Here is a 14,006-nt window from a genome sequence, read left to right as displayed (position 1 = left end):
CAGCCCGAGCGAGTGCAGCGAGTCGACGGCGCGCTCTCGCCTCCCAGGAACCCGACGGTGCTCCGGGCGGCGCGTGTTTTGCAAGGCAGCGAGGTGCGACGCAGCACCGAAGCACGGGCGACTCAAACCTCACTTGCACAAGGAATCGTCTGCGCCGTTTACTATGCGGGAGTAAGGATTGAAAACAACGACGAAGGTGCATGAATCAAAATCCCAAATCCTGTTTCCAACTTCTCACAGCTCTTTCTCTGTGACTCATCCACTGCGGTCCCAGTGGAGCTGGGCTTGTACGGTGTCAATCTAACTTTTAATGATAAGCCGAAAAAAGGGAAAGAAAAAAAAAAAATCATTACAGACTAAACAAGGCGCTGCCTCTCTCCTGCTAAATTTAGAAAGACGATAAAAGGGAAATGAGCGTCAACTTTTTTTTTTTTTGGCTTTACATCTCATGTTCGTAGTCGCGTCCCCCCGGAAAGTTGACCAGGTCTACTTCAAAACAAGAGCCGTGGAGAAATCCTGCCTTGGCTGCGTCGGAGCGCACGAGCGCACGCGCGCACGCACGCACGCACGCAGCCACTCTCCGCTGCTCCACAGCCCGAGCGAGTGCAGCGAGTCGACGGCGCGCTCTCGCCTCCCAGGAACCCGACGGTGCTCCGGGCGGCGCGTGTTTTGCAAGGCAGCGAGGTGCGACGCAGCACCGAAGCACGGGCGACTCAAACCTCACTTGCACAAGGAATCGTCTGCGCCGTTTACTATGCGGGAGTAAGGATTGAAAACAACGACGAAGGTGCATGAATCAAAATCCCAAATCCTGTTTCCAACTTCTCACAGCTCTTTCTCTGTGACTCATCCACTGCGGTCCCAGTGGAGCTGGGCTTGTACGGTGTCAATCTAACTTTTAATGATAAGCCGAAAAAAGGGAAAGAAAAAAAAAAAATCATTACAGACTAAACAAGGCGCTGCCTCTCTCCTGCTAAATTTAGAAAGACGATAAAAGGGAAATGAGCGTCAACTTTTTTTTTTTGTTTTGTTTCCCTCTATGGAGGCTGGCCAGCTCCTCATTCCCTTCCATCTCATTAAAACTAAATCACACTCCAGTTGAGTGGCATAGCACTTCGCAAACTCAAGAGGTGCGTTGCACACTTTATGTTTCACTGAAAAGGGGACACACACACATACACACACACACACACACACACCACTCACAAAAGAGTGCATATAATTTAATGTGGAGTTAAGTCATATCTAGGGGTAGGATGGAGGCCTACTTCAGCTCAACGTTGTTACGAATAACTATCTCTCAACACAACATATACATCTTTTTTCTTTTCTATTTTTGACATTTTCTGGCCAAAGGAAATGGGCCTTACTGTGCTGATTCGGCCTATTAACTATTTAACAGCTGCGTGGTCCAGTGGCGGGAAACTTCAAAGTCTCACTGGTAATTAAGGTTAACTTTACAACATGCTGTACTGTGGCAAAGCATTGTGCGGAGACACCATTTTACGCTACAAACTGTGCATTTTTTTCTCTCCTCATTGCATAATTAGAGAGAAGTGCAGAAAAGTTCGGCTGCACCAGTTCGGTTTTGTGCCCTGCTGCACAACCAGTCCCATTTAAATCTGGAAATAGTCCGAAAGCAACAAACATGTTCATTCTGCATGGATTCAGCTTCATTGCTCACCCATTTCTGTCACCTTCACATACTTAAACACCAGCACCACTGCCACCCTCCTCTCACCCACACATGCAAAACACATCTCACCATTTTCAAATGTTTAATTTCCAGACTAACAATAGCTACTTTGCAGTTAGGGGTTGGGAAAAGAAGAACTTTTCCTGTGTACAGTGGCAATTAAAATGACAAGCGGTTCCCGCTTGTTGCATAATTCCTTCAGCTAACACAAAGGGACCAATTTTCTCCTGAAACAGAATTGTAGTTTACATTACAATAGTGGAGGGCATGTGGGTGGAATGCAGAGTTTAGATAGGAACATGCCAATTAATGTCGAGTGAATTCATAAAGGACAGAAACAAAGTGTTGATAGCCAGTGGTCAGTGTACATCAATCCGACTGCTGCTCTCTTCGTGGTTTCCTGATAATTCAACGTTTATGAATGATGACAAAACAATCATCCCCAAAATTCACAATTTGGTTTCTCTCTGTGGTGTTTCTGTTTTTGTTGATGTTCACAAGTATGGAATCGTGTGGTCTTGTTACAAACAAGGACAGTACGGCACAGAGAGGAAGAGGACGAATATCTTCTGATCATGGTGCTTTCAGCCTCAGCTGAGTAACCGCTTTCAAGTACCTACGACTATTCCCTCACAATATCTACTGTATATCAGCGGGGGATTTCAGGTTTAGTGCGAGGACCAAATCACAGAAAGCTAATTTCTCTCAGTCACTACTATGGGTAACTAGCCATGCAGATAGTTTTAGTTTAATTTGAGTTTTGAGACGTCTTTGACATCTCTGCCGTCACCCCAACATAAAGGAAAGTGAACAAAATTGGGTTTGTGGTGTTCAAAGTACTAAAAAGTTTAAATGAAAGCAGTTTCTCTGGAGTATGCACAGACCTCACTGTGAACAGGTTTTATTGAAACTATAGTGCTGAATTCATGGGTCTGCAGATTTTCCTGAGCTACTTGCTTGTTAGAAAGACATTTTGCTGTTGAGTTTTTCCAGTGTATTTTTTCTAGTTTGAGCAGCATGAACTAAATTTCCCTGACATGAATTTTGTTTGGTTGTTTTAATCTGGGCGAGCTGCCCCTTTGAGCAACATGACTGTTAAATAGCCAGAGACCATCCCATAACTGGAAGGTCATAGCTTCAAGTTCCCATCCCAAGACTTCATCCTTGCCTAAAGGCTAATTCAGTTTTATTGCAGCTTGGCCATTATTTCCACTGCTTATAACATTCTACCCACTAAAATAATTGCCAGGAACACAATAAAATGGCTATGGCAAAGTCCATCTGGGAAAGAAACTCAGGCAATCAGACGATCAGACAGGTTACAAACAAACCAACAGTCTCATCAGATCATCAAAACCACTTAATGTCAAACTGAAAGCGAGGACAAGTGCAATGTTGGTAATTATCCCTCATTGCACAGGAAAACTGTGTGCTTTCAAAACTAGAGCAGGTAGGATAGGTCAACCAGTAAGTATGTCTATAAAGTGTGATGGATTTTTCTCCGCAATTACTTTGGTGTGTACAGTGCATTATCACTAATAAGAATTACGGTCGTAAAGGACAAAATAATGGAGCAAATTGTAATGTAGTGGAATTATCCTTTAGATGCCCATTAATATAACACAATATCACTTCCAGTTCCAGCTAATGATAACAACAACGTAGCCTACAAATAATATATATTTTACAGATCAGCATTGTTTCGGCAGGTTACTACCTAGTATGTATATGTAAAAAAATAAATAAATAAATAAAAAAGTAGAGTGCACCCACTGCTCCCAGAGAGGGTTCGGAATTATACACACAGAAAGCATCTCGGTGCTTCACACCAACTCTTAAAGCCCATCCATATTGTTTAACTTCATCCTCTGGGAATTTAACCCAATCTTTAAAGTAATCAGCATTTAGATTAAAAATGTAAACACCCGCTATAGATCATCTTATTTGTAGAGCATTTGTCAGGTCAAAGCTCAGCATTCTGCCAATTAAGTGCAAGGCAACTCCAATTTAGAGTGAATAGATGAATAAGTGTAAGAGACCTGGTTTGTTTGTTTTTCCAAATTTCCATGTTCTTGAAGAGTAAGAACATATAGTAGTGTAACGAGAAAATGTCAACAAAATCACTCTAATGAATAATCAGCGGGGTAAAGATCTCCATGAATGCGATATTGTTTTCCTTAGAGACCGAACTGACAGATAACGTCCCAAATGCAAGTCAGACAAAAAAAAACCAAAAACAAATGGTGGCTGGCTGACTCTAACACCATGCTACTGAGGCCTGATCCAAGAAGTAAGTTTTACTGGGTTATCTAGATAACTTTGTTGTGTAAAATCCCAAATCAGCCGATGGCCAAGATTTGTTCCAGGTTTCACTCAGTTACCCAGATAATTCAGTAAGGCTGCTATCTGAACCTGCTCCCTGATTGGATCAGCACCAAAGAGCCCCGGTCAGTGAAAGGAGCTGTGGTATTGTGAAGCTGAATGGATCTACCTACTTTAATGTTTTGATTTTGCATTTTTTATTTATTTATGCACTATGATTATGTGTTCATAATAGCTGTAAAGATAGGTTGACAGATTTCCAGCATAGGCTTTGTTAAAATGTTAATCATCAACTGCTTTAGTTCGGATAAAATACCCTCTCTGCTGCAGGTTTTCACTGGGCTTGAACGCAGTCTGACGGGTCAGTGTGTAGCCTTTGCAGGATGACCCACACTTCCAGTGACAGTTTATCTGTAAATGCCACAGTTATAGTATAGGAAAGCCTTGATGTCAGGTTTTTTTAGTCATATCAAACACACAACAGTAAAGCGAGAGGCAGTGCTACTCATTTCTGTCAAAGTAGAAATGATAATCTGGAGAATCTTAAATGCCCATGCATGAGCTCAGAATATGCAAAGGCTGTTTGCTTGAAGCTGGCATATAACTGGCTCGTCTCTCACTTGATTTGACACATGCACATCCTTTTGTGCTGCCTGCGCCCCCCAAGCGAGCATAACTTGCTGTGAGAAGCTTAGTGTGATCTCTTGTTTGTTGGAAGATAAAGGATAGGGATATGAATGGACATACATTACAGGCTGTGGGTCATCAGGTGGTCTTTGAGGATGCCATATTTATTTCAAAGACGGAGAGAGAGAGACAGAACAGAAGGAGAAAAAAAACAAACAGGAATTAGCCTGTGCAAAGACAGAGCAGATGGGAGAAAGGCTGAGAGAGTAAAATAACAGAATTTCATGTCTAAACAGAAAATGAAGAAGCTGGGAATGAATGTGTGTAGGGGGGGGGGGTTTAAGGGTCCCAGAGGCCAGATGTAGAGCGACTGTAAATACAAAGTAGAGTCACAGAGATTTGCTTTCAGCCATGGCGAAATGAATATTAATGGTCAGCCCACTTGTCGTGGCTGCACACTCGCCATAATCACGTCGTAAATCTCAGAGGTGGTCAGGAGGACTACAGGAAGAAGGTCATCGTGCATTCATTCACACCTTTATCTTTAGAAATCACCAGCAGAGCTATGCCAACACACAGCCTTTTAAAAATACACACTGTAACATTCATAAAAAGGTGCACAAATATTCAAAACACAGGAAATTAAAAAAAACAAAACAAAAAAAACAAAAAAACAGTACAGACCATTTTGTGAGTTCTATGTGTTCATACTAATTCCAATGCTTTGTCAGTTATTAATGATTAATAATCAAGTTCCTTTGTAAACAACTCACCAAATATACTTGAAATGAACAGAATTCCCTATATTTATATTGTTACACTCATTTAACAAACAAACATCTTGTTAGCTAATGTTAGCTTCAGTCCAGCAAAATTAAGACATCTGTCAAAGAATTTGATCATTTTCACAACAGCTATGATCATTTCAGATGTAGAGATAAAATAATAATAGTGGAACATATTCAAGTAAAATGCTTTGGCTAACAAATACTCAGTTCAGTCACCCCTTATCATTTTGACAAACAGCCTCACTTCTGTAAAAAAGTTTCAAGAAACTCAGGCTACCTGGATATGTTCTGTTTTCTGTCAACACTTTCACCTTGAAACTGTGCATTTAAAAGATTCAAGTATAAGTCTGGTGATATTCCATATTTTTGTATTGTCAACAAACCCCATGAAAAGACCAAAATTAACAATTAATTGATAGAGTTGTTTGTGTAGCCAAAGCCCAATATTGCTTATTCCTCGGTCACAGACCTCCATTGTTGTCCAAAGACTACAAAAAACCCCCCACATCCATGAGATATGCCGTTGCACTGGCAGACATGTTTCTTCATCACAATGAATGCAGACACTGTCGTTTATTTTTTGATTGATCCCACATACACCGTCCTGCTGCTGTAACTACACAATAACACAGAAAATGTGGATTAATCCACAAATAAAAATAGTCCTCAACAAATGCTCTATAGAAGCTGTGCTAAAAAGCACAGTTTTAGCAAATGTTTTTTTTTTTTTTCAGAAAATACATTTAACTTGTTTTAAAACAGAATTCTATATTCTTGACCTGTTTTCAAAGATGAACATATTCTGTAGGAAAGAATGGGCTGGGTAGGGAATGCACAAAATACTGAGAAACTGACTAAGACATTGTTTTTGTTTTGGTCTTTTCATGGTATTTGCAGACAACACGAGAAATCAAGACCAATCCCTTTATTCTCTCATCCTTCTAATATGTCTAACTTAACTTCTCACTCCTCCCCTCCAACGACGCCCCACCATGCTTGAGTGGGAACCTCCGGGCTTTTCTGGCCAGAGTCTACATGAAGCCGTTCTTCTCTCTCTTCCTGCTGTCCACCAGCCTGCTCCCAGACCAGCTCTGTAAACGAGGTTCCCCCAGATCTTCTCCCTCTGTAGTCTCTATCCCCTTGATCCACAGAGTGGACCGAGGAGGCTGCTAGGGACGTCTCTCTGCTGTCTGACAGGAGAACCCCACTCCCTGAGCTGTATTCACTGTTCGAGTCTGCACCTAGAGCAGCGATAAAACAAAGGGTGGGGATGGACAGATGGTGAGAGGGCTTTTATAAACAAACACCACATGAGGAAAGCCTGGTTGCCCAAAAATACAGGGCTGCGATTCAACCAAAATCTGCATGATGGTATTTGAGCTGCACAGTGATTTTGGTCCAGAACAACTATTATGTCTTCCATATTTTTTCCTTTATTTTACACCAAATTGATGAATCATTTGTACATCATATGCATGGAGAAAAATATCCTCCTGAAAATGTATCTTGAACTGAAATAGTGTCTGTACATAATGTTTCATATAGTGTGACCACATGTGATTTTTAAAAGATTGTTACAATAGTTCAGGGCCGGTGATAGAGACAAGACTACCAACATCCTTAAGTGGTATTAAAACTTTGTAGCGACTTTAAAGCTGTCGATGGATTATTATGCTTATACTGGACTGTTTTTTTTTGTTTTTTTTTAAATGACATACATTAGGCTAACCCTTGCTTACAACGCCCTTTTTATTTATTTAGCTGGTTTTCTTCTGATGTGTTTCATTGTTATATTTTCATAAATCTACAAGTTGTGCAGAAAAACCACGAGTACTGTTGCATCTTGCACATTCGGTCTGGTTTGGGGTGATTAATGAATGAGGAACCAGAAAAACTGCATGAAGTTCAACTCCGGAAAAGACAGAAAATATTTATAATCCTTTTTTTAAATTCTTTTGCTTTTTTGCATGACAGAGTAGACGCAGTGTATCTTGCTTGTCACACATTTTACTGGTTGTTAATGAACTATGAGATGTGCAGCAACACCCTGTGCTGTGACTTACTTGAAGTCATCAGGAGTCAAAATGTGCACTGAAATGTTGTTAATTAGAAACTCCTGGAAGCTAAAGGTCCCTCGCTCTTTAATTGAAAGGGATCATATAGGCAGCCCGACCACTCCTCAGTGTTTCTGAGTTTGTGCTTTGCCGGTTAATAGGATCAATGTCATATTTGTGTGTCTCTTGACCTTTCGTCTTTGGGGCTGCGAGTGTTTGCACATAACGCTCTTCTCAAATCCATATTTCCTAAGACCAAGCAAACCTGTCATTAACTGCAGACCTGATGATGATACACACAGATGGCAAGAACTAACTTTTCACATGAAACAGTGGACAGAAGCCAGAAGGAAGCTAATCGTCATGTTGCAGTTGATAAATACATTATGACATGGGACAAATTCTAAGAAGTAGCTGAGGTTTGTGCCGTTAACAGCATGGCTAGCTGACAAACTAAGTCTTCTCACCACAGTTCATTGCAACTGAGGAAGAATGTGTATACGCAAGAAGTTTAAAGCAAAGACTTTATCATAATGTCACAATTTTTCGGTGCTCAAAGTCACCAATTATCAATCAGAAAATGTATTTTCTCTAAAAATACACAACATTTCATTCTGGGAATTCAGGTGAACACCGGCTGCAGCCTACACAAAATCAAACATACATTTAGAGACAGAGGATTGAGGAAGATGAAGAAAAAGACAAATATAGTGGGGGTAGCTGCTGACTTTGCCAATAACTCTGTGACAGGCTATCGAGACACCAAAACAGTAAAGCGAAACATTTTTTTCCCATTCCTCATTTAACTTCAAAAGGTAAAAAACAGAAAGATACACTTCAGAGACGTGTTAAACTTCTGAGCTCAAGTTAAGAGATGTCCAACAATACAATTAGAGTACAAAAAGAAGAAATGCAGTTACGTAGCAACATATAAATAGTGCAGAAAATTAACTAAACTGAAAATATTTAAGAATATTGAAAATTGTAACAGGAGCTACTCTGCTAGTTTACAAAGAAATGCTGTATGTTTACATGGGCTTAGCCTGCTGCTTTGTCTGCTGTGTTGCACTTACTCAAAACTTAAAAGACCTATAGGCTCATGTTGTGTCACACATCCCCAAAATATGAAAGTAGAATAGATGAGAGCACGCGAGAGATGTTGCAGTGGAAATAACTTCATGTTGACAGAGATTTGAGAGTGGGGCTAGAATTGAGAACACACTGAAGCGGGAACATGAGGTGGACCACGAGAAATGAGAATTTTAACTAGCTGCATGCAAACTGCATAGCTGACTGAATGATAAATCATTTATTCCGGACAATGGACTATAATGATTTTCACCTAGTGGAAGAAAATAAGTGTGCAAATCCATGCTAAACACAATGTACAGTATAGAAAAACTCCTATTTATCTTCATAAAAATGCATTCAAAATTCAAATAAAAAAAAAAAACACAATTGAATGTAGCCACAAGCTCTCTCTGATTAATTTAGATCCAACTCCAGTGCATGTGACTGATGAAGGTATGACAAAAATGAAATAAAACATCAAAAATATGGATATTCAGCTCTGAAAGAGCAACAAGTTTGGCCTCATGTTGGTTTTTCCTCTGGTGGTTGCACGTCTAAAGCAAATCACAAAATGTAATCAGTCAGTGAGGAAGAAAAATCCCATTTGGATTGGAAGATACATTATAAATCTTCATTTTTTAGGCCAAAATTGTCTCTGCATTTGATTGGAGGGGTTTAGCGGTGCCTTCAGGCATCAGTCTCTACATACATCGGAGTGACAGTTGATCCTTTATTGGAATTTGAGTGTGTCAAGATTTAATGTACTTACTCCAATTTACTTTACAGATGGACAATTATTATAATCAGGCATAAAACCTGTCGGGTCAAACTAAGTGTGGACCAAGATATTGTGTAAAGGGTGACAGTCAGAGCTGTGGACTTGAGACTTGGACTCAACTCAGATTTGACTCTTTTAAGACTTGGGAATATAGTAGTTAAAGCATGACCCAGCCCCATCTCATATGATACACCCGTTTAGTTTGGTGGCGACATCAAAGGATGAAATATGGCACTCAACTGTACATGAAAACCTGTGTCATGGGTATCTATGATGGGAATCCCATTAACTCCTTGTACCAAGTACAAACCCAGCTATGCAAACTTGTTCAATTCACACATATCCCTGGATTTATAAAGACTGTGGCATAACTTTGACTTTCTCTGAGGGACTTGAAATTCCTCAAGACTTGACTTGAACTTGTCCCAAAAGACTTAAAAATAGCCCTGGAAACAGCAGAGCCACTTTTGTATCAGAGTCAATGCTGAAGTATGTTAGAAAATGACGGGGCGATTTCTAGACAGCTCACTGACAGAGTGAGGAGCCATGTGTGAGAAGGCTGGGGGTTATTCCTGTCACTGAGACGGGATCGGTATGGGGGAGTAGGGAGTAGAGGATGGGTGGGTTGGGGGCCAATGGACCAGAGAAGCCTCCAGTGTCCCGAATGCTCCACTGACCTGGCTGATTTGATCCCAGTGTGACAGGAGCATGGCTACCTGTCACATTACCATTCACAGTCATGCACCCAAATGCCACTTCTGCACTGCACTGTGTTCGTGACACATAAAGAGCACTGGGTTTGTCAGCGTCACTCCGTTTCACTCTGCTTTGTAGCAGAAGAGCTTTTGAGGTTTGGTTTTCTGTTGTGTAGTTTGTGCTTGTGGGTGGAAGTGGAAGAAAGATGTGACATTAGATGTGAGAGGGTGATTATAATCAGACCAATATATTCTAAACAAGTGACAAATAACTCGTTCTTATAGCAGTGAGTGGCTCTGTATAAGAAAAGCAACAAAATAAAAGCACTCTGTTAAAGTTGATTTTCCAAAATCATCATTTCAAACATCATTTCAAACAAATGCCTATAAAGCAACCACTGTAGACTGTGCTCCTCATTGCGTACACCAATACACCACACAGTGGAGGCTCACTTACTATTGACTGCAACAGGCATCTTAGACAGGTGTTTATACTTTCTGAAAACATCTTTGACATTTTAGAATAATCCATTAATTATTTGGTTCATAAAATGACAGGAAATAGTGAAAATAAGTCCACCACAAGTTCCCAGAGCCCAAAATGAAGTCTTCACATTGCTTGCCTTGAAATGTTTCAAAGCAGACACAAGTAGCGAATTCCCACTTCTGAGAAACTGTAACCAGAGGTTATTGGACATTGTTGCTGGATGTATGGGGGAAAAAAAAAAAAAAAAAGAAAATCAACAATTATTAGAAGTGTTGCTCATTCATTTTTGTCACTTGAGTAAATTAAAAATTGCTTTAGCGCCAATCATATCCTATATATTTCTGAATAACCCATGCTATCTACTACATGTTCAATATTAAATTTACTCTATACCATGCTGTCCCATGTGCATTCTGTTTTGCTCTTCATGATTTTTTTTTTTTTCACATTGATTTGTGTCCTTTACATTTAAGCGGGGCTATATTTGGATTGATTGTAAGGTCTAGCTCAAGTGAATTGAACAATATGGCCTCTGCTACAAAGCCAAAGCAATTAGGTGCTATGAAGCTGTTATCACCAAATAAGCTTATTATCCCGCTCCATGTGAATTCATGGTTAGACTCGCTTCATCTCACTTTATCCAATATTGACTCCTGCAAACAATCCTTCACAAGCTTTTATATCTCATGAGGATAAATCAGTGTCAAGTGCTTGTGCATCTTTTACAGTGAAAGCAAGATTTCCATATGGTGTCCGTATAGCTGTGGACAGACCCTTGGTGAGTGTCAGCACACTTCGACCAGAGGCTGTTGTTTCTGGGCTTTTCATTAACACCTAAGTAGGTGTCAGTCACAGTTTTCTTCTGCGGGGCTGCTCATAAACAAAACAGCAGTAGAAACTAGGTCCAATTCCGCTGGGTCCCACCTAAGTGGCAACTACCACAGCTGAATGCTGAAGCCAAAACACAGGTGCCTTGACATCCAGTTTCCTGATGGCCATCAGAAAGTAGCTGACTGTATTGAGCTAAGAAAACTGAGAACTGAGAAAAAAAAAAAATCTAACTTTTTCCCTTTTAAATGCTGATGAACATAGTGGAACATTTAGCAGCGAAAGAGCCAGATATTTCCCTCAAGAGTTAGTGGAGACCAAATGCAGAACTAGAGTGAACACTGAACAGAAAGTCATCGGGTTGCCAGAAACACTACTCCAGATGAATGCTAATGTTGCTCCATATCTGCTGGATGTGTAAAGACGCAACTTTTGCTCACCATATCAACTTTATAAAGTGATAATACTGTGTGTCAGTGTCATTTTAAAGGCCTGTTCTGTGGAAGCAAGGGATCAAAACGGGGGGGGGGGTCAACTAATAGTGCTTTGAATTTAATAAAAATATACAGAACGTACCAAGCAGTGGAAAATCCAAGCTTCAAAATCATACTTTCAAAACAGAAGGCAATGAGTGACATTACAGAACCTACATTCATGTTTTCATAGTCTGACCACGTATGGCAATAAAGTAAGAGTTTATGTAATGATTCTGAAATGTGATTATTAGGGATGTTACATCCATTTTCTAGCAGTAACAATAGCAGGCCACTAGTCCTGAGTAAAAAGGGCTTTGATTTGCTCTAGGTTTACCTGTAAGTACAGCAAAAACTTATGTGATTATGCAGTACAACATGAAGTACATGTACCTGAGACTTCTGTATCACTGTGCGACTCCTCTTGTTCTGAGAGCCTCCTTTCTACCTGCCGGACTTCAGGCACATAGAAATCTCCCTGTCGAGCCAAGGGGACCATGAACTGGATCTCACCCTCCCTGTAGATCTCAAGGAACGGGTGTGCACACAGCCTCCTTTCCTGCAAGAGAAGTGTTAGTTGGTAAAAATAAAAAGCACATTCCGGATTTACGCATTACCTTTAAAGATCTACCTGTTGTCACAAACATTTGATTTAGACTTATGTCTGCTGACTGTGTATATCTTAAAATTGTTAGTGCTAATTTAACTCTGAAGTCATCTCTGCCAATGTTAAAATGAGTCCCATCAACACTTATTAACACATACGTGTTTACATACGTGTACATACTCTATAGTGGACAGATGAAACAGTAGGATACAAGCAGAGACATGCCAATACCACAAGTCTGCTTCTAGTCAATCATGAGTGAAAATGATATGATATCATATAGGAGAACCTTACTGCTCCACCCCTGAACTAAAATGAAGAATTTCCCCCTCTCTTCACACCCTACATGCAACACATTTCAGATCCGTATAATCTGTCTTTATGAATGTGCAGCCTTCACATTTCACACTGTTGAAACTGCTGTTCTCTCTCTGTTACTTTCCTCACTCGTCTAGAGATGGGAAGTTTAACAAGACAGAGGCCACTTCACTTCTCCAGGCTTATTAACCTTTCATACACCATGTTTTGTTATTCCACTCATGCAAAGCCAGTGTCTGTTACTTTTCATCCTTTTGGCATATGTAAAATGTCGAGTGATACTAGAAACACAGTGCAACTGCAGTGCAGTAACCCCATATTATCAATTATTTCAAGTAAAGTTGTGTTAATTTGCTAAAACTGATGTAATTTTTCATTTTACCTGTCCATTTTGCTGCTGCCAAAGTGCAACAGATTTGCTGCTGCTTGATGCAATGTGACATTAAGTAAAGTAGATGTTGATTTTTATCTGATGTGATATTCTACATTAGACTAAACCACAAACTATTATTTTCTTGCTGTAGAAAGGGCTACGGATTTCAGTCACAGACTGTAGCATTTAGTGTGGTTTAAAATTAGGCTTTTGCTTTCATTTGAAGTGTTTGTGGCATGGGTACATTAAATTGAGAATAAAAGCATGGTATTATGGTAATGAAGACCTGTGTAGTCCTACCTCGCACTGTTCCTCCATCTCTGAACCCTGCGTTTCATCAGTGACTTGAACTATATTAGTCCAAGCCTTTTAGACCATAAATCATTTCTTAAACTATGGCAAATTTGTGACCTCTCTCCTTGAGATGAAACTGATTATACAGATTATTATTGTTTCTTTATAGATCCTGAGAAAATAGAGTCCCTGCAGCCCTTGCTGATGTTCTAGTTTCAAGCAAAGCGGATGTACCTGACAGGTAGTTACGGTTTAATGGAACAACAGTAATGGCGCAAATGTAGGATATGATAATCAGGTTTGTAGACTGAACACACGCACACGTGATACACTCTTTGTAGGAGACAGCTGACTTCTTTTCACACTCTGTCCTATCATCTCTCTCACCATCTGTCTTTTAGCCCAATTATGACAGCAGTGACGCTCCTCGCGCTGCTGTCTGCAGGAACAGCGTTGTCAGTTTCAGTGATTTCAGCAACATCAATTATTGGTGCATTTTTCCTTCAGAAACATCTGTGTATCCTCATTGGCTTGGCTCATCAGCCAGAGTCAGACATGGAATGCTACATATTGCATATTTATGTGCAAGCTTGCA

General features: G+C 40.2%; 1 protein-coding gene across 1 annotated transcript in view; it reads right to left on the bottom strand.

Annotated features, from left to right (window-relative positions):
• Positions 1–5,170: 5,170 nt before the first annotated feature.
• The window catches only part of LOC120783465 (testis-expressed protein 264 homolog), a 31,148-nt gene continuing 22,312 nt past the window's right edge, over positions 5,171–14,006 (bottom strand). The window contains exons 3-4 of the mRNA XM_040116512.1: positions 12,213–12,378; positions 5,171–6,674 (exon numbers count right to left, since the gene is read on the bottom strand). Coding sequence (XP_039972446.1) covers positions 6,397–6,674; positions 12,213–12,378 — 444 coding nt within the window. The 3' untranslated portion in view covers positions 5,171–6,396. The remainder of the gene's footprint in view (positions 6,675–12,212; positions 12,379–14,006) is intronic.

The sequence above is a fragment of the Xiphias gladius genome, chromosome 21 (genome assembly GCF_016859285.1).
Source record: "Xiphias gladius isolate SHS-SW01 ecotype Sanya breed wild chromosome 21, ASM1685928v1, whole genome shotgun sequence".
NCBI classification, from domain to species: domain Eukaryota; kingdom Metazoa; phylum Chordata; class Actinopteri; order Istiophoriformes; family Xiphiidae; genus Xiphias; species Xiphias gladius.
Note: the sequence above shows the minus strand (reverse complement) of the source record. Positions and strands in the feature narration are given on the sequence as shown.